The sequence below is a fragment of the Taurulus bubalis genome (genome assembly GCF_910589615.1).
Source record: "Taurulus bubalis genome assembly, chromosome: 11".
NCBI lineage: Eukaryota > Metazoa > Chordata > Actinopteri > Perciformes > Cottidae > Taurulus > Taurulus bubalis.
In genome coordinates this window covers 19,189,968-19,208,792 of record NC_136599.1, presented here as the reverse complement: position 1 = coordinate 19,208,792, position 18,825 = coordinate 19,189,968, and the positions used below count along the sequence as shown (strand labels likewise).

Sequence of the window (18,825 nt, the reverse complement as noted above, 5' to 3'; positions counted from 1 at the left end):
TGCTTTGCGGCGCTGCAGACGTGATGTAAACCATGTCACTGCAGTACGAGAAGTAGTTTACGTCCCCATATTGCCCTTTGCTGTGGGCTCATTTCTCTCCCCAAACAAGACCAGACCAGTAATAAACTAAACAGAAACACATTTGCATTAAGGACGCTTTCTGTACTAAAGAAGGAGCAGCTGCGTTTCACATATGGCGGTATATGTTTCTGTTGAGGAAGAGAGGGTATCGTAAAGCAAATGTGACATGCTGTTTCTGTCAAATTATTTATCCCAAATTAGAATTGGATGGCTTCATCCGTGACACAGCCTACTGAAAAGGTTTCTGTCTCTATTACAGAAGATATATACGAGGTCTAGGAGAGCTTATCAAGTGGACTGAGAATGAATAGAAATGTGTCTCCTTCGTTTCCTTTCTACTACTCTGGGACGCATCTCAGAGATCTGTGTGGCCGAGGAGAGCAAAGAGTGGAATGAAATGTTGAAAAGAGGAAATATGTCTCTGCTCTCCCACTCTGGGATCTGGGGTTCTAACTGTCTGTGTGGTCTTCCTGAGATTAAGTGGCAATACAGGGAGTGGTGTTAAACAGAAAATGAAGTGTGTTTGATTACTAAATCTGGGTTTGTCTCACTGGGAGATTTCAGGGAGTAGTCTTAACATCCAGCCAGCATTTATTCACTGCATATACAGCACGGGTCAGGCTAGTTGGTGGACACAAAAGCTCACAATGTTCATGTGTTCACCTTTGATGATCAAGGGGAGGTTAGCTGACCACCCATGCTCCTTCCCAGCAATACAACGTTGCTGCTTCACAATGTTGAAACTTTCTAACTGACCGCAGAACCCATCGTCTTGGGGGTTGAAAAAGGGTATGGATAGAAATTTAAACACCAAATTATGACTGCATTTGCTCTGAGACCCATGTGTCATTAACATAAACAAACAAGAGCATTGCCAAGACCTCTGGCAGCCTCTCAATTTGCAACTCTCATGATTTCTCATGGGGTATGGTGATTTTGGAGCGCTCAATAGGAGGACATTGTGGTCCAAACGAAAGCTTAAGATTTAAAAGTTCGATAACAGATTGAAGCAAGATCACTTCCTACACGCACATTAACAGGTCAAACAATTGTTTCCCTGGTTGAGGAACCTTATCCAGTCCAGTGGATTAATTAAATGTTTATTTTACATCCGACTTCTTTGGCTGAAGAAGCAGAGCGGGTGACTCCAGAGCGAGTGGAGACAAATGTCTTCTTCATGACAGAAAGAAGGTTTATGGTTAATTTATTGTATTTATTTTGAGAAATATGAGCAGTAACAGTACCACAGGCTACAAATCATTTGATTCATGCATGGTCTGATTTGTTTAAGTATAACACAGTCATAATTTGGCATGGACGCATTAATCTTTTAAATATGCTCTGTCTAAAAGCAAGAAATTTGCTCAAAGACCAGGAAAATGTGTCTCATACTTTGGCTTCTCCAAGTTTGTCCTGGGCAGGCCAATAATTCAGGACTTTCAACCTCTTTGGCACCCAGGTGCATGTTTGCCAAAGAGGTTTGGCAGTGATTAATTACTGTGTAACCCAAAAGGACTGAAAGGGAAAGATGGCATTATTAGTGTGCCATGTCAGAAATAATTAACTTACTAACCAGCAAAGTATTGTTTACACCTCTTACATTTTGCTAAATGCCAATTGATTTTTGTTTTTGCTGCTGCTGTTGTTGTTGTTCTGGAAGAACGTATATGTTTCAAAAAGGAAAGGGGAATGAAGGAAGTTTGGACACTGCAGAGCTGCTGTCTGGATAATTTTACTTTATCGTACTTTACTTTCATGGCCGTAGCCAGTTGATTATGTCCATGAGGCGTTAGAGCCAGCATGGAGCCAACGGCAAAGCCAAACATGTTCTCTGGAGAGTGACCCGGGCAGGGAGAGGCAAGTTTGGACATGGAGAACAGTTTCCAGTATAAACAGCCAATGTGCAGTAGAGAGAAGTCGTAATCTGTAATATCAACAGGACATTTGGAACCAACACATTCACACACAGACATGCAATTGTACAAGACTACAGTCAACAGGACCCCTCCCATACACAAACACAACCACAGACACACACAAATATAGTAAAAGCAGTTCAAAGCCGGACAGCTGGATGAACTAGCCTTTCAAAGTCTTTGGTCTCAGCAGCTGTTTGATCAAGAAGAAACTTTTCTACTCTCCACTAGCAGCCCGGAAAACATTAAGTCATGGCAAGTGACGTAACATAATAAACATAAACATAATTTACTAACGCAAGAGAATCAAGGACTTAATACTTTAAGGAATTATATTTACGTGCCACTCTTAAGAAAAAACTGGGCGTTTCAATTGTAGTGCTACTGCGTAGTTGGCTATGGTCACAGTATGCTTTGATAAGTATATTTATTAAAATTGTAAATTACAAAAACAGTATTTTTTTCCAGTGCTTTATCATAAAGTGACCCCAAAAAGTATTTCCATTCCAACCCTTACTTATAAGTGTGTTTTAAGTTGCGGATAGCTTTTAGCAACTGAACATGCATGTTAACGATAGGGACACGTTGAAAGAAATCAATGTTTCCAGTTAGTGGGTCTAGACAGGATTAGCCTCTCACTTTCCTGCACTCAGACACCAAATGCCAAACACTAGATTCAAACAAAGCAGGAACTGATCACAGCTCTGCTGATAAAGCCAAACCATATCAAGCTTGTCATGACAGAATAAAGCACAGAATTGAGCGCACAAACCACAAGTTTTTGTGGAGTTCTCAAAGCTGAATTCTACACACACGCTAAGTGCTGAATTTGCCATCTCTGCTACGATCCCTACTTTGCGCTCAAAAGTGTTCTTCGTTCACACACAGCATCATAATTCATTAGACGGCAGAGAAAACTTCCTGATTAGATAATCAGCCCTATTGTAAGCAGAAGATGCAGATAGATGCGGCAGAAACATGTGTTAACAGCCAGAGCAAGACCCTGCATGCTTGGCTGAAGTCCCTGAGTGCCTCCCCTCGGCCTGTTATTTATTTGTCTGAGCTGTAATTAATGATCCTGAAGGTTATGAGGTTGTGACTCTGGGAAGAAACACTATCAGTAAGAACATGTTTAAGGTGGTGGACACTTGTCAGTAGAAGGCTGTGGCGCTTTCATGAAAGAGATTTAAAAAAAGGGACTAGTTAACTTATTCTTCACTCAATTTGAATGTCAAGGTAGGAGGACGGTCATGCAGCTGCAGTAGAGGACCGGCACGTTCCCTTTTTCATTCTGTCTGTCTCATATGTACTTCTCTCTATCACCAAACAATGTGAAGACCTTTCACCTTTCAACCTCGACCACATTTTGTCAAACTCAGTTATGTTTAACAGACGCAGACGGCAAACAAAAGAGATGGATCGTATGTGTGTGTGTGTGTGTGCGCGTCTTTTGCTTTGTAGATGCCAGTGGATACAGCAGCAATCAATCTAATTTGACACCCAAAAACTCAGGAGACGTGAAGGAATGCACAAAGATGCCTGTGTAGTTTAACAAAAGCAGACAAACATCTCTATATTTTACTCCCAACATTTGTCACACACACACACACACACACACACACACACACACACACACACACACACACACACACACTCTTTATGAAGTAAGGTAGAGTTACAGTTTGAAGACCTGTCTTGTAACGCAGTTGGACTCCTCCTCTCCGCCATGGACAGTACGGTAGCACTCACGAGCACACACACACACACACACACACACACACACACACACACACACACACACACACACACACACACACACACACACACACATAGCGCTGTGCAAGCCCTGCGCAGAGGAAACACCTAATAAAACGGATATAAGACACCCAAGACACACCTGCCACTTCAAACACAGAGAACATATAGCCCACCTATACACACACACACACACACACACACACGCACACACACGCACACACACACACACACACACACACACACACACACACACACACACACTCTCTCTCTCTCTCTCTCTCTCTCTTACCAGCTCCAGATGGCTGTCAGTGCCATGAGCTCAAGTAGACACAAAAAGTCACAGTCATTTAAAAACTTTGAAAGCAGTGTCTTCATGTGTGTGTGTGTGTGTGTGTGTGTGTGTGTGTGTGTGTGTGTGTGTGTGTGTGTGTGTGTGTGTCGTGTGTGTGTGTGTGTGTGTGTGTGTGTGTGTGTGTACACCAGTAATTGGTGGCAGTTGTTGTATTCTGCGCTCCACTGAAGCCACAGAGAGCTTTTTCTCCAACCGGGACCAAATTTAACGACGTCTCAGTACATCAAAGAAAAGAATCAAAATCTCTTCCTTCCTTCCCTTCTTTATTTATTCTTTCTCCTCCTTTCTTTCTGTGAGTCTTTCTTTGTTATTGTCCACTTTATCTTGATCTATTATCCATCCTTCATTGCTTGCTTCCTTTGTTTATCTTGTCATATTAACAAGACTAAGAGTCCACAGCCATGTCCGATTTTGGCATTGAAAGCGTTCTGGTTTCCGTTTGTAGTCCAAGTAGTAAGAACTGATCCAGTTGCAGGCTTTGGTGGAATGCAGGTTAGCAGTCAGTGTGTAGAGCAAAAGGGGTGGAAGGCTTGATTTAGATTTTTATTGGTTTAAAATTAGCATGTAAAATTGTGTATCTAAAGTTTCTCACACAGAAAAGAAAGTCTTGGCCCGAATGTCTGCTGGCTAAACCGGTTAACTAGAAATAAAGACCCCGGCCCCAAAAGTCCATGGATCCCCAGATTGATTAGGTACTAACCAAAGTAAGGGACACATTACATTTTGACGTGATGATGGCTCTTGGTGAAAAGTTCAGGGATCAAAAAAGTTAGTAGATCATTCATCCTAAGGAGACTTTTCGCTCAAGACCACAAATATTAACCCTGATTGTAGCGTCAATAGGTTTCATCCTCTGGGGAGCATGAATGTCTGCACAAATATTTAAGTCTTGACCTAAGTGGTGGATCAACCTACCAGACCGGCATTGCCATCCCTGGAGCCACGCCTGGAGCCATGCCAGTTGCACATCAAAAAGTTAGACGGTTGCACGGCTTTCTCTGTCTTTCTTTCCCGTGTATGATGCTCCTATAACCGTAATCATCTTCATCTTCTGCTCTCTTCCCCTCCTCATCTGCGGTGAAGTACAACATACCTCATCCAGGCTAACAAACAGAAAGCTGAGTCAGCTTCTGAGGAGGGAAACGACTCAAGGTGCTGACACATTCTTGGACACTGGTTCCATTCATGATAGCTTTTTTTTTAAAGCTGAAATTTTACTCCGAAATGGTTTGTTTCTTTACATTAGTGGAGGTATTGGATTCAGAATCCCCCTCTCCTCTTTTCTCTCGTTGTAAACATGGTCATAATTACATGAACACTATCCTCCCTTTGTTTTTCTTCTCTTATATTCCCCTCTTATCCCCATTTCCTTTTATTTTCCTTAATTCCATCTCCTCCTTCCTCCCTCTGTATTTCCAGCCCTCATTAAGAGAGGAAGTCTTGCCTCAATTTTCCTCCTTCACAGAACCAATACGTCTTTATTTGGCCTCATTCAGATTTCTTCAGATTCATTAATAGTCTATAGTTTATTGTGGGAGCAATATGGCACTAACTTGTCTAAGTATGCAATTACTGTATTCTAGTTTGTTATACTGTGGGAGGCACATTCTGCACTTTCCATCACATGGTGCCATTCAGGGACTGTTGAAAAAAACAACTGAGAGCAGAGTAGAGACTGAATCTCTGAAAGCACATACACCAGCTTGACAAGCCAGGGTTTGGAGGTCACAATCGCCAATGCGGAGAGACGTTTATCTGCTCTTTACTGGAGGCCTTTTGGCCCAAGGTTCTGCTCAACAGTGTCGGTCAACTTAGTCACTTCATTATTGGAAAAAGCAGAATCGGTTGGGTTCATTTTTGACCACATTGTCTGTCAGAGTTCAAGTTACTGGAAACGGTAATGGCAATCCAAGTGGAGACAGAAAGCTCAGCTGGTTGAATAAAATGCTGCCAAAATAGGCAGACGGCCAGGCAAACAAATTCAACAATCAGCAAACAGACAGGACATTGGCAACAGAGCTGGTTTTCAAGAACAGCCAGGAAAGTGGCCTTGACGGCTACAGCAGCAAAGCAACATGGACAATGTTGGAAAGACTGAAAACTGGCCTCTACTATATATTCTGTTTACTCCAAGGCTCCTTGAATGAGTATTGGTTGGTAGGCTGGTGTTCGGCTCAGGTAAAGCAGGATATGAAAACTTCCAGAACCGACACTCTGGGAGACGGAACAGAGAACGTGTCTCTAGGTGTATTTAGACACATGTTTTATGTTGAAAAGTAATCCACTATAATGTGTGCAATTTGTATGTAATCCATGCAATCGTGAACCAGGAAATACAACATACATGAGGCCATACAAGCGTAGTATAGTTTGGGCCTGATGGGTGAGTTCAAAAACACCACTGCTGTTTGTGTCCCGTGCAAAAACCAGAAGTCAGTGTTGATTTATTTGTAATCGCCAAAACCTATATAGCGTCCCGTTGTATGAGGATACATTGCATTTCTAAATGGAAATGTGTTAAAACAAGCAAGAATTCAAAGTTACCTGTGGTTCCTTCCCCGTTTGAATGCAGTCCTCTCTGTTGCCAGGTAATGGAGGCCAGGTAATCTATAAGGGCACAAGAGAAAGGTGGAGGAACAGAGGAAAAAAGAAAAAACGTGTGATGATTAATAACTTCATATCTTTGAAGAAATGCAAACAAACATCTAATTCAGCCATATTGCAAAATGCAATTGCTTTGTTGAACCCACACAGTGTTTATGTGAGTCTGTGAATGCAATCAAAAGATACTAGTCAGCCCATGTGTGGTTCAATTTGAGTTATTTTCTCTGCAAATTTAACTCCAGAGCAATGAGAGGCATATTGAGCAGAGCAGAGCTCTACAAGTGATGAAACAAAGGCTTTGGAATGAAGCACTTTGGGAGTTAACTTTTGACCTCTAAAGCTGACACTTTGATTGAGAGATGACACCATTTATCATTACACTTACAGCGATATAAAAAGATTGGTTCTTCCAAATACAATAAAAAACAATGTATTATAACACAGATCATTTTTGATTTTATAAGTCCAGGTTGGGAGAATATCTGTCTCTGATATTTCTGCCTGCACGATGCTGACACTGGAGACAGATACATATCTTAAAACCAAAACTATATGCATGTATATCCACAATAAGTGATAAACTAGTTTTGCTTCTCATAATTTAATTTATTTTCAACCAACTTAAAATAAAGTCTGTCCCTGTCAGTCAGTCATGTATTCTGTGCCTGAAATGAAATTATAGCTTTGGCTATAAACAACAGGAAAGCTGTGCTCAGCCAAACCTTCAGAGTATCATAACAAGACCATCTGAAGCTTAATAAAGTGCAAATAAATAAAAGTCTCTTCAATTTTCATCTTAAGTTCTCAGAGTACCGATCCAAGATTTCCTGATTAGGAAAGTCCCACAGTCGTCCTCTCATTCTGCCAGTGAAACAAGGAAAAGAAAAAGCATGACATATCATTTGGACCTGAAACAATGGGACTAGTTTTCACACTGCATTCAGAAAATGAAAAATTTAGATAATAAAAAATAGAATTGCCACTGAAAAGGAGAGACCAAGTCTGTCTCCGTACTGACACCATGACGTGTGTACGGTACTACCAGAGGATTTATCTCACACAATAATTCTTTGTTTGGGAACTGGCTGTGTTTTGGGTAACAGGGAGAAAAGAAAACCAGAGAAAAAAGCAAATGGTCCTGACTTGCATTACAATGTATAGTTGAGCGGCCGTATGGGGAGCATGTGTGTCGAGGGGCCACTGAGGTAGCTCTGGGGTTTTGAAGTGAGTGTGAGAATGGGAAGTGATAGAAATGCAAGTAGAGAGAGTTGAAGAGATGAGTGAATGTTTCTCCTCCCTGGCTCCTCACACCCAGAATGTCATATCAGCAGTAAAATCTGAGACGACTTTTGTCATAATTCCAATTCATCACAGCAGACTCGCTGTAAATCAAGATGACTGAATCCTGGCTCACAGAGATTTTGATTATCTGAAAAACCCTGTCCGGATAAAGGATGTGACATTGGAGTGCCTGAAAATACTTTAACCCCCGTAATGTAATAGAAACTGACGATTCTTCATATGAATTTAATGTATAAGATGAATGAAATAGCAGATATCAAGAATCAAGTTGAAAGTACATTAAATAAGTCTCCAGGGCAAACTGGCCTTTGGCTCCAAGGAGTTATTTAATATCCACTGGTGATGCAAGTTCAAATATGTGTAGCCTATAGACTTAGTCTCGTTATCTAGGATCAAACCTACTTTATGTATACATATATATGCGCACATTCTTTCTTACTTATTCGACAGGTACTTATTTTGCTGTAGGCAGGATATTAGGTCAATTTTGTATCATCTTATGCATATCATATTTGCAATAAAGACAACAACCAAATTGAACCGAGTTCCTAACTATAAGTATTTTCTTAGTAAGAACTCAGCATGAAATGGACAGTATTAAAAACATGTTTTTAATAGACAGCTCCACCTTCACATCCTCTGATTGGAGGGTCCGTCTGACACCCACCCTACAGTACTGTTGTCTCAAAGCCGACTTGCGAATGTGGGAATCCGTGAGAAACAACTATTTGTTTCCTGCCTGACTGAAATAAATAAATAAATTAGGGCCGGTCTAAAACTTGGCATCAAATAGGCCTAATCTGTGGACCAGTTTCTTTGGCACGATGCTGGAGTGATACGAATGCGTGCCTGTCCAAAGGCCTGGCTCACACACGCAGTTTGACCTCAGCAGCCTTCTTGCATGCCTGACTGATACTGATATACTGTGAAATCAGGCCCTGCCTCAGATCTGGCTGGCAATGGTCTGAGTCAGTGCACTGCAATATTCCATCTATCGGCCCCAAGTCTCGCTCCGCACGCTTTAGGAAATTTGTCCAACCTCCACCAGTCATCCACGTTCCGTCCTCTGTTTATCTATTTCTTGACACTTTATCAGTGTGTCTCTTTGCTCTTTCATTTGTATTCGCCCCTCAGGCATGATTCACATTAGTTACGTCTTTGATCTTTGAACTTGGAACAGTGTTTATTTCAACTGCAGAAACATCTATCCAGAGCTGGAAACAAGTGAGGGCCGGAGGCCATTTGTAAAATCACTGAGGAAGCACAGCAACACGACACACTGTGTGTACGCGAGTACACACCGAGCAAAGTCAACCAGCTGTCTGAACATGCTGAAACATATTTGAGATGCCAACCACATTTTCATGCCAAAAGAAAAAATAAACTTTTAAATACACTAATCAAAGATTCCTGCTTATGTTTTAAGGAAGGAGACAATTGAATATTAAGTCCATCATGTGAAACATTTACATGATGGACTAAATCCCTATTTGCTGTTGTTTTTCCTGGGTAATTATCATTGGCAGAATTGTTCTACTTTCCAGATTAGATTCAGGAAGAACTGGATCCAGTTTGAGCAGAAACACACATGGTTCACTGATTTAATGCCATCTGACTTGCTTTCAACCAAAGCCTTGTGTTTAGAATTACACCTCACTCCCATTTCCATTTTTACTACACAATGTTGGTGTTATAGTTATAGTGGAAAGGGTGGAAAACAATAGGCAGTTGTTTGAGCTGGACAACAACATGCTTGTGTAAAAGAGTTCACACCGGTTTACAACTATATTCTAGTTGTGAAAGCACACAACAAAGTTTACGTTTTTATCAGGTGCACAATAAAAAGTGTGTGAAAACCACAAGGCTGATCTGCCTGAAGTGCAATGGATGAAACAACGATAGAAATAAACAATATCAACGCTGATATGTGGACGACAATGAATAGAAACGTTTCAGTCACATAACACTTTTAGACGTATCAGTGCGTGTTGCTGCACTAGATGCTGAAACAAGGAAGCGGCTGACAGGATGACGACATTCAACCCCAACACACCCATCTTGACAAAATGAATGTAAAGGAACAAGGAACAGTTACCAATTTTGGGACACAAATTCACTTTCTTTCGGAAAGTGAGATGATAACATTGATTCACCGATTTCACGATGGTGCGTCATGGTCGTCATGGTTAGCCTGCCTTAACATAAAGAGTGGAAGTTCAAAAATACACCTAGCAGCACCTTTTAAAGTTAATACATAACATATTGCACCTTGTTCTTTAAAGACAGTCTGAGGTTTTATGGAGAGTTTTGTGGTGTTGGTCGACATACTTCTGAACTTCGGAGAGAGCCATGCTAGCTGCATCCTGTCCTTGTGCTATGCTAAGCTAAGCTAATTGACTACTGGCTGGAGTTCAGCTGCATGTGCATGTGTTCTCTGGGAGATAATTTATTTTCTGAAGGTGTACACACTATTTATTCTGTTCGTTTCTCCTTCTTTCAGCATTGGTTGTGGTATTTGGCAGATGTGTGTCGTCTCTTCAACCTTTGTTTCACTGAACTGCCTTCACGGATGAATTTCATAACGACTGGCTTCGTTAGAAGCCCGGGCATTAAGGCCCCAACAGCTTGCAGCAAACCAGAGTTGATTAACCCGTATGAACATGGGGTTAATCAGCCAAGACAGAGAGCATTGAGAGGAGGCTGAGACAGGAATCAAAGTAAGGTGGGCGACATCTGGCTCTCTGTGTACATACAGTCGCCCATGTATGAACACACACACACACACACACACACACACACACACACACACACTGCTGCTTTTAGCTAAAGTGCTTAAGCAATCCGGGGTTTTCTGTTCTCGAAAGTTGTTTCTGTTCTGTGCTTACGAAAACAGTCTAATGGAACATCGGGTATACTAAACGTGAATTAATGCATGCTGCACATTTTCCCAGAACTATTCTTCAACAGATATGGAGATGAAATGTTTTAATCTAAATCTGTTCATTTCTCTTGGGTCAAAGCCGTCCAATAAACTCAAAAGATATCACTCTACAAATCACAGCTAAACGTATCTATATGTATTCTGTTCTACTGGGTGAATGACATGACATTTAAATTCCACTCTAATATCAGTTACATGTTTTTCCACTATTGTCAACATACTTTATCTGGTCTAGCGTGCCAAAGCATTGCATCACAGTAACATGCACTCTGATTCTTGACATTAATACATTTCATTTATACAGCTACGTTTAAAAAAGAAAGTGATAATAAAAGCATTCCTCTTTCTTACTGCAATAAATGTATTTTATCCATACATTTGCATGTATACTGTATGTATATGTATATAGTATAATTGATCAGTACAAAATCCAAAATGTATTCCAGAGAACAAGTGTGTCATCTATTCATTTTTATCGGTTTTTTTTCTGAAAACTAAACTTGTTTAATAGTTTCAGCATTGTTTTCTGTTCCAATTTCAGTGATGATGCAACAACAGTAAAATAGAATAAAAATGGCTGTTCGGGTTGGAGTCATCGCGTGAATAGTTGATTTATGAGTGTAAGAATGCTTTAACAGATGTTCTGCAAAGAACGAACTCTGGAAAAAACACAAACTGTACACCCATCCCTAAGTCATATATTATCTTCTCAAGATTGAAACCACTGCAACGTAAATCAAAATGAAACGATGAACGTAGACTGTGCAGTGACTGAACTTTTACAAAACATCAATCACCGGAGCAGAGTGCCATTAAAATACGTATAACTCTCAACATATGATATTTATTGTCTCCAAAAGCCTCACCTCTTTGGACTCGCTGCTGACAGGTCCCAGCAGGAGAGAGTAGAGGACATCTTTTCCTCCCAGGAAGAGGCGGTCGCGGTACTCGTCCAGGAAGACCGCGCTAACAGAGAGCTGGTCGTGGTGGCCGCTGAAGATAGTTGACCTGTTGGTGGACAGCAGGTCTGCAGAGAGAGAGAGAGAGAGAGAGAGAGAGAGAGAGAGAGATGAGAAGAAGGATGAGCAATGTCATCACTTTCATTTGCACACAACTTAAAGAAATTCCTTTTAGGCAACAAAGCATGAAATCCAAGCAGGAGAAGATTAAACAGTGGTGAGTTAAAAGAAGAAATACAGTGTCTGTCTCCAGAACCCGCTCCTGTTGCTTCTGTCAACGCATCATTCCCGTGGATTATTAAAGGATGTTCCCAAAAAAGACCTACAGAGTCAACCAGAACAGGAAATATTGAAACATGAATTCAATTCAATTATTTCGTATTGACCAAAATCACAAATTTGTCTCAAAGGGCTTTGCAGGCTGTACTCGTACGACACCCCCTATTCCCGGGACCCTGACATTGGTCCAGGAGAAACTCCGTATTAGTGGGGGATCCGTCTGCACACACCAGCCTGCACCTGGCTCTCCTCTCTGAACTTGCAGCAGCTTCAAATTCAAAAGGTTGATGCAACGACTCTGCAGGAGTGGTAGAGAGCGGGTTGAATTCAAGGTCAGCCAGACATGGGGTGTCTGGCTGACACACACGCACACGCACACACACACACACACACACACACACACACACACACACACGCACACACACACTTCCACAGCGTCGAAAATCCACTTTCTTACTCAAACGCCTGTTATATCAGTTATATATATATATATATATATATATATATATATATATATATATATATATATATATATATATATATATATATATACTTTCCCTATATGACTCTCTCTCTCTAACGAGATGAGGAGATACATTTGACATTTGAGTGGGAGAAGATGTCTTCGGTATGCCAAAACTCTCAGTGGCGTCTTTCAGATGAATTGGTTTTCCGTCTACCTCTCATCACTCGTCACTCGTCTGTCGCACTTGATATTCCTCTCGCTCCTTTTCACACACACACACACACACACACGGTGAGAAAGTAGGCCCAGTCACTCATCACTCAGTAAGGGCATTGACCGAGTGAAGCACAGGGGCCTCCTGTCCCAGCAACACCGTGTCCATCACTGGGGCACACACACACACACACACACACACACACACACACACACACACACACACACACACACACACACGATTAGTTTTTTGTAGAAATCTCAGTTTCTCAAACTCCCAAGCTTCCACGTGCACACACCTGAATACTTGACAGTATAGGGCTGCATTATAGCCCCCCACACACACACTATATACACAGACACATTCACACACCTTCACCCTAGATCACCCTCATTACCAGTGCAGAAGAAACTTCTTTGAACACTTTCAACAGTGTAACGCTCTATCATGTTTACTCTGTGTTTACACTCGTTATGGCAGCTAAATCAAAACCTGAACCAGCATCAGCTTGTTTAACAGCCTGTTAAATCCTCTGTAGACAGTTATACAGGGAATAGTTTTGTAAGAAAGACTTCAAGCTGCTGGCGAAGAGAATAATGAGCCGACGCACAAGCAGGCAGACGTTGGGGATGCTCTGCAGCGAGAGATGGAGTTAGAGAATGGGAGAGAAAGTTGGAGAGGGAAGGGCGGGGGAGTGTTGTGGCTTTTAGCAGCTGGTAAAAGTCAGAAAATAATGAGTAGGAAGAGAGATAGGCGGGCAGAGAAAGCCACAAGACGGGCAGAGATTGTTGAGATGTGTGATGGATTTATTGAGACTGACGAGGCAAGCAGAGGAAGATCATCCGTAGATCTGTTTTACATTAGACACTGGAGATCTGTACCGCTGACTGATGTGCAGTTTGAATGCATTCATTATTGTGACTTTTGTATTGTTTTAAATGAAAGCTGATATATTTACGATGAAACATAACCGCCAGGCACAAATTCAACATCAAACACCTATTCACTGATACCGGGAGACATGTAGAAGCTGGAATAAGGGTTTTCGTGACACAGTTTATCAGCAGAACATGAAGGCAGCTCCACACACCGTCAGCTGATGACTGTCTGTCTCCATGAGTTCAACTTTTTCCACGTAGCTCTGAGCCCTGAGATGACCTCCAGCTCCAGTGAGTGATGAAGAATGACGAGTGACGAAACTGTGTGTGTGTGTGTGTGTGTGTGTGTGTGTGTGTGTGTGTGTGTGTGTGTGTGTGTGGGTGATGGTTGAACGAGTTGTTCTGTGTGTGTGCTGAGACCTTCAAAAGATACTGTAGGTTTTGGATCGAATGTTCACGGCACACCTCTTTGTTTTGACAGGAAAGATTGCAGAAGATGGATCATGTCCCGGTTGTGAAGGTTAGGGTTGGTAGTGAGCAAAAGAAGTGATCGTGTCTTTGAAAACTTTCATAACTTTAGGGGTGTCTGGTGGTATAATGTTTAAGATGCATGTACCACGCTTAATTCTTCACCAAATTTGATGATAATGCGTCCAACAATTGTTGAGAGTCAACCCCACAAATGTAGACCTCATGGTGACAATAAATGAAAAGTCTGTAGGACTCATCCTCTGGGGATCGTGAAGGTGTCTATAAAATATAATGACATTCCAACGGTTGAGATAATCAGTCTGGACCAAAGTGGTGGACGAGCAACCGATAAACCAAATCTAGATAAAAAGGTGCAGGTGTGACTTCATGAAGTCCCACCGAACGGATACTCAGTGTGTCTTTAGGGCGCAGAAAAAAATTGGAAGTGTGGCACTTTATCAGAGAAAAAGGAACAAGGGTGTTTCAACTAGCATTTAACATGAACATATGTGTCTCTGAGCAATGATTGTCTGCTTTACACGCACAATACCATAATCACAACTCTTTCAGTATTTGTTGGCGTGCATTCTCACTCTTTTTTGATCACCTATCTATTTCTGTGAACAATAGTTTCACAAGCTATCATCTGATTCTCTCGCTCAAGCTCAAGATGATTTATTTATATTTTCACATTATTGTTACTTTTGAATCCTGTTTGATGTCTCGGTCTTCTTTCGTTCTACCTTTGTATGATGTTAGTCACACAGAAGTATCCACAAAAATCTTCCTCAAATAACAACAAAAATGTGCACGCATAAGTACCACACACACACACACACACACACACACACACACACACACACACACACACACACACACACACACACACACACACACACACACACACTCACACAGAGGGGAAAGGTGAGCTAACAGCTTCCATCTGCAGCTTGTTATCACTCCGGCAGCTCATCGCCTCACTGTGGAAACCACACCACTGTCTCACCTCTCACTAACCGTTCTCTCCTGCTGTCAATCCATCCTCACATCTCCTCCGCCTATCCGTTCAACCTCCCTCTGCTCCCCATCCTGCTCCGTCTCTACTTTCTATCCATTTTTTTTACTTCCTCTCTTTCCTCTCTTGAAGTCACTTCTTAACATGTCTTCCATTTCATCTCTCGTGTCCGTGCATCTGTCTTCCTGTCTCGCTCCCCTTTTGTGGCTCCATATTTCTCTCTGGTCTCCCTCTTCCTTGTGTCCTAGGACCCCCTATATACATCCACAAAGTCCCTCACAGCCTCCATATAGGGAGACGTCTACATCTGTCTCCAATGTGCCTAAAGGCAGCGAGCCGACGCTGCACTGACAAACAGCGGAACCGAAGCGACACGCAGACGAGCATCTGGTTCCACTGGAAGTGTCAAACCTCTCGCAGCGTGCAGCCTCCGCCACTTCAAAGATGCGTATGCAGTCGCTGCTTTCTGGGATGTGTTTACATTGTCAATGTTCCACTTAGTCAGATTGAGGCGTGCCCCGGTGTCCGTCAAATCTCAGAGTCTGACGACTCAGACTGAGCAATCGAATTCGCTGCTGCTGTTAAAAAGACCTTTTGCTTATTTGCATATTTTGGTTTGATCTGGGAGCTTACACGGTTCTTTCATCACCCAGTGACATGTAAAATAAACTTCTGATTAAAGTTTTTTTTAAAGATTCTTGTGTGATGAAACTGAGGGCAGTATTACTGCTTAAATGTATTTGGTAAAAAAAAAAGTCTGGAAAACAAACAAATCTAACTGAGCAGAGAATGAATAACAGTTGACTCCCAAATCTCATGCTGACATCTCTAATGTACAAATTGGGCACAGGCAGAGTGTAAGCTGTGTTAAGCTTGAGACACACACACACACACATACGCATGTAACTAGGCACATACACACACACAATAGTATCATTGTTATCGTTGGCTCAGTGGGAGGGAGGGACACATCTGAAGCCTATTAAACCTCCTGTGCTATAAAATGCATCCCAGAAACACACGCACACGCACACACACACACACACACACACACACACACACACACACACACACACACACACACCATCATGAATTAAAAAAGTCCCTAGTTATATCACACCTATTCCCACCCCTGCTGACAAAACTCACAGACAGGCTGCTATCTCCAAATATAGTTTTTTTTACATTTTGTTTTGATATACTGTGACATAGACACAGACACACACACACAGACACAGACATAAATAAAGACCCATTAGACTCATTACACCGCTGCTTCAAAGCGTATCATTAGATCTCGGCTGTATATTGTTGCAGTGTGCCAAGTATTTCTGGAATCTGCCGCATGCACAAAAAGTCATCTGCTCCTCCTCCTCCTCCTCCTCCTCCTCCTCCTCCTCCTCCTCCTCCTCCTCCTCTCCCAGGTCTCATACGCTATCTCAGTTTGCCTGCATGGTTTGTTGTGACATGTGCACAAATTGCCTTCATTATGTATGGCTTTCTTCCCTATAAAAAGAAGCAAATGTAAAGAATAAATCATGCAAACAGCAATTTCTACTGCACTATTTATTGCATCTATTTTTAATTGATGTGAATGTGACAATTTCTCTTGCTGTAGAATGTAGGTCACATCACACATATCTAGATATTGAGTGTGCTGATAAGTGCAGGAATTTAAAATACTAAACATTAGAGGTGTTAACACCACATACTGTAACTTATAATTATACATACTGCACAATTGCACAACTTCATGGCGGCTGCACTGTGTTAACAGCTGATGTTAGCCTGCTAACACGCTAACCAAGCATGGTGAATATGTCAACCTCTAATTTTTTTAAACTCTTCTCACACTTCTACAAATGATTGAGACACACAGTAACTATGGTAAACCAAAGACTCCAAATAAACTGGGACGCATTTGTTTTACGAGCTCATCTACCCCCAGTGTGACTCAAAGAGGGGTTTCCACTTTTTTTTTAAGTGGCAATTTTGAAATACGTCACATATTTCACAATTGCCACTTAAAAATAAGTGGTGAGCATTGCTACTCTCGCCCTGTGTCTCTTGTGTAAAAGGCCACAGCGGCAGATGAAGATGATGTCAGATGTCAATATAGTTGCAAGTTAGGCTTCTATATTATCACTATTCTATTTCACGTTTATTGTTTAAGCTCCGTTATGTAGAATGTGTTAATTCACACCGATAATACCTCCAGATATTGGTTCCCATTGTTTAAATTCACAGCGATGTGTCCCAGCAGAGATCTCACAGGCCAGATAGCGCATGACAGAGTAAATCCTGGGATTTCCTGCCAGCCTGTTACCGCTGCTCACTGAGATGTCATTCCACCATGCAGCTTGCATTCCTAACACACTTGATCATGTCATAAAACCATGAGAAGCGAGATGAGTGCCAAAAAAAAAAAGCGTGCGCACAAACCAAACTAGTGACTTTACTGTCAGATGTTAAAATATTTCTTTCTGTCTCTTTTTTAAAATGATTTCTTAATCTTTCTCTCACACGCAAATACTGACTTATTCAAGACTTCTTCTCTCTCTCTTCCCTATCAGAGTTCCTGATACCTGATCTTCCCTTCCAGGCCAATCAAAACACAGCACATGGTGTGACCTCATCGCCCTCGATCCTCATCAACCCTCACCCTCCTCTGTCTCTCTTTTGTTTCTCATTTCATCATCTCTCCCTCCCCTCTCTCTCTCCACAATGTTCCTTTCTCCCTGACGGACAGTTGCTTTCTCTCGATCCATCTTTCTCTTCCGTGCACTTTCATCTCTTTTTTTTCTCCCATTTTGAATCTTCTCTTACTTCATTACTCACCCGTACCACACGCGTCCCTCTCATTTGATCTCTCTCATCCACAACATGCCCGCTCTTCTTAACCCGAGCTTTCCTCCTTCCTTTTCTTCATACCTGCTTCTTTCCTTTCTTAATCTCACCCTTCTATATATATATTTTTTTTTACAGAGTTACATTATTTAATTTGTTTGATTTGTGTTTCGTTTGTTTTTACAGTAATTCTAAAAACATGTTGATTAAGTTTGGGTTTGAAACCAAAAAACAGCAATTACTTCACGATTATTTGTACTCAAGATTCAATTATGGACTAAACGAAAGCCTGTACAGCTGATGCTCTATTTGGCAGCAAATGCACTGAATACATGGGAGGCCAGTAAGATAACTGGTTTCAATACACATTGTCAGATGCACCAGAGCATTCACACATGCACACACTGAACCGAGCGTCTCCACTGGTAGTTGTTAACGGTGATGTTTGTTTGCATTTGTCAGCGGCTGTCTAATAGATACATCAGTCCACAGAGGAGACCCTTGTGCTCGGCTCTTCTTGTCCAGTGGAACTAATCGATTCGGTTGGTTTCTGTGGAAGGAGGTACAGCACCCCACTGTTTGTGACATGTCCTGCATTAGAGAGGGTTCCCATCAGCCCGGTCTGTTTCTCCATCACTTTGCATTGGTTCTGAGCCAAAGCGCAACATGGAGGACACTGAAGTGGGGTTTCCATGTGTGTGTGGGCATGTTTTATCCATCTTGTGGGGACAGAAATGTGATT

General features: G+C 41.7%; 1 protein-coding gene across 1 annotated transcript in view; it reads right to left on the bottom strand.

The window, feature by feature from the left end:
- sema3bl (sema domain, immunoglobulin domain (Ig), short basic domain, secreted, (semaphorin) 3bl) overlaps positions 1 to 18,825 on the bottom strand; it is a gene marked incomplete at both ends in the record, with an annotated part of 55,754 nt that overhangs the window by 28,932 nt on the left and 7,997 nt on the right. The window contains 2 exons of the mRNA XM_079226682.1: positions 6,652 to 6,714; positions 11,821 to 11,981. Coding sequence (XP_079082808.1) covers positions 6,652 to 6,714; positions 11,821 to 11,981 — 224 coding nt within the window. The remainder of the gene's footprint in view (positions 1 to 6,651; positions 6,715 to 11,820; positions 11,982 to 18,825) is intronic.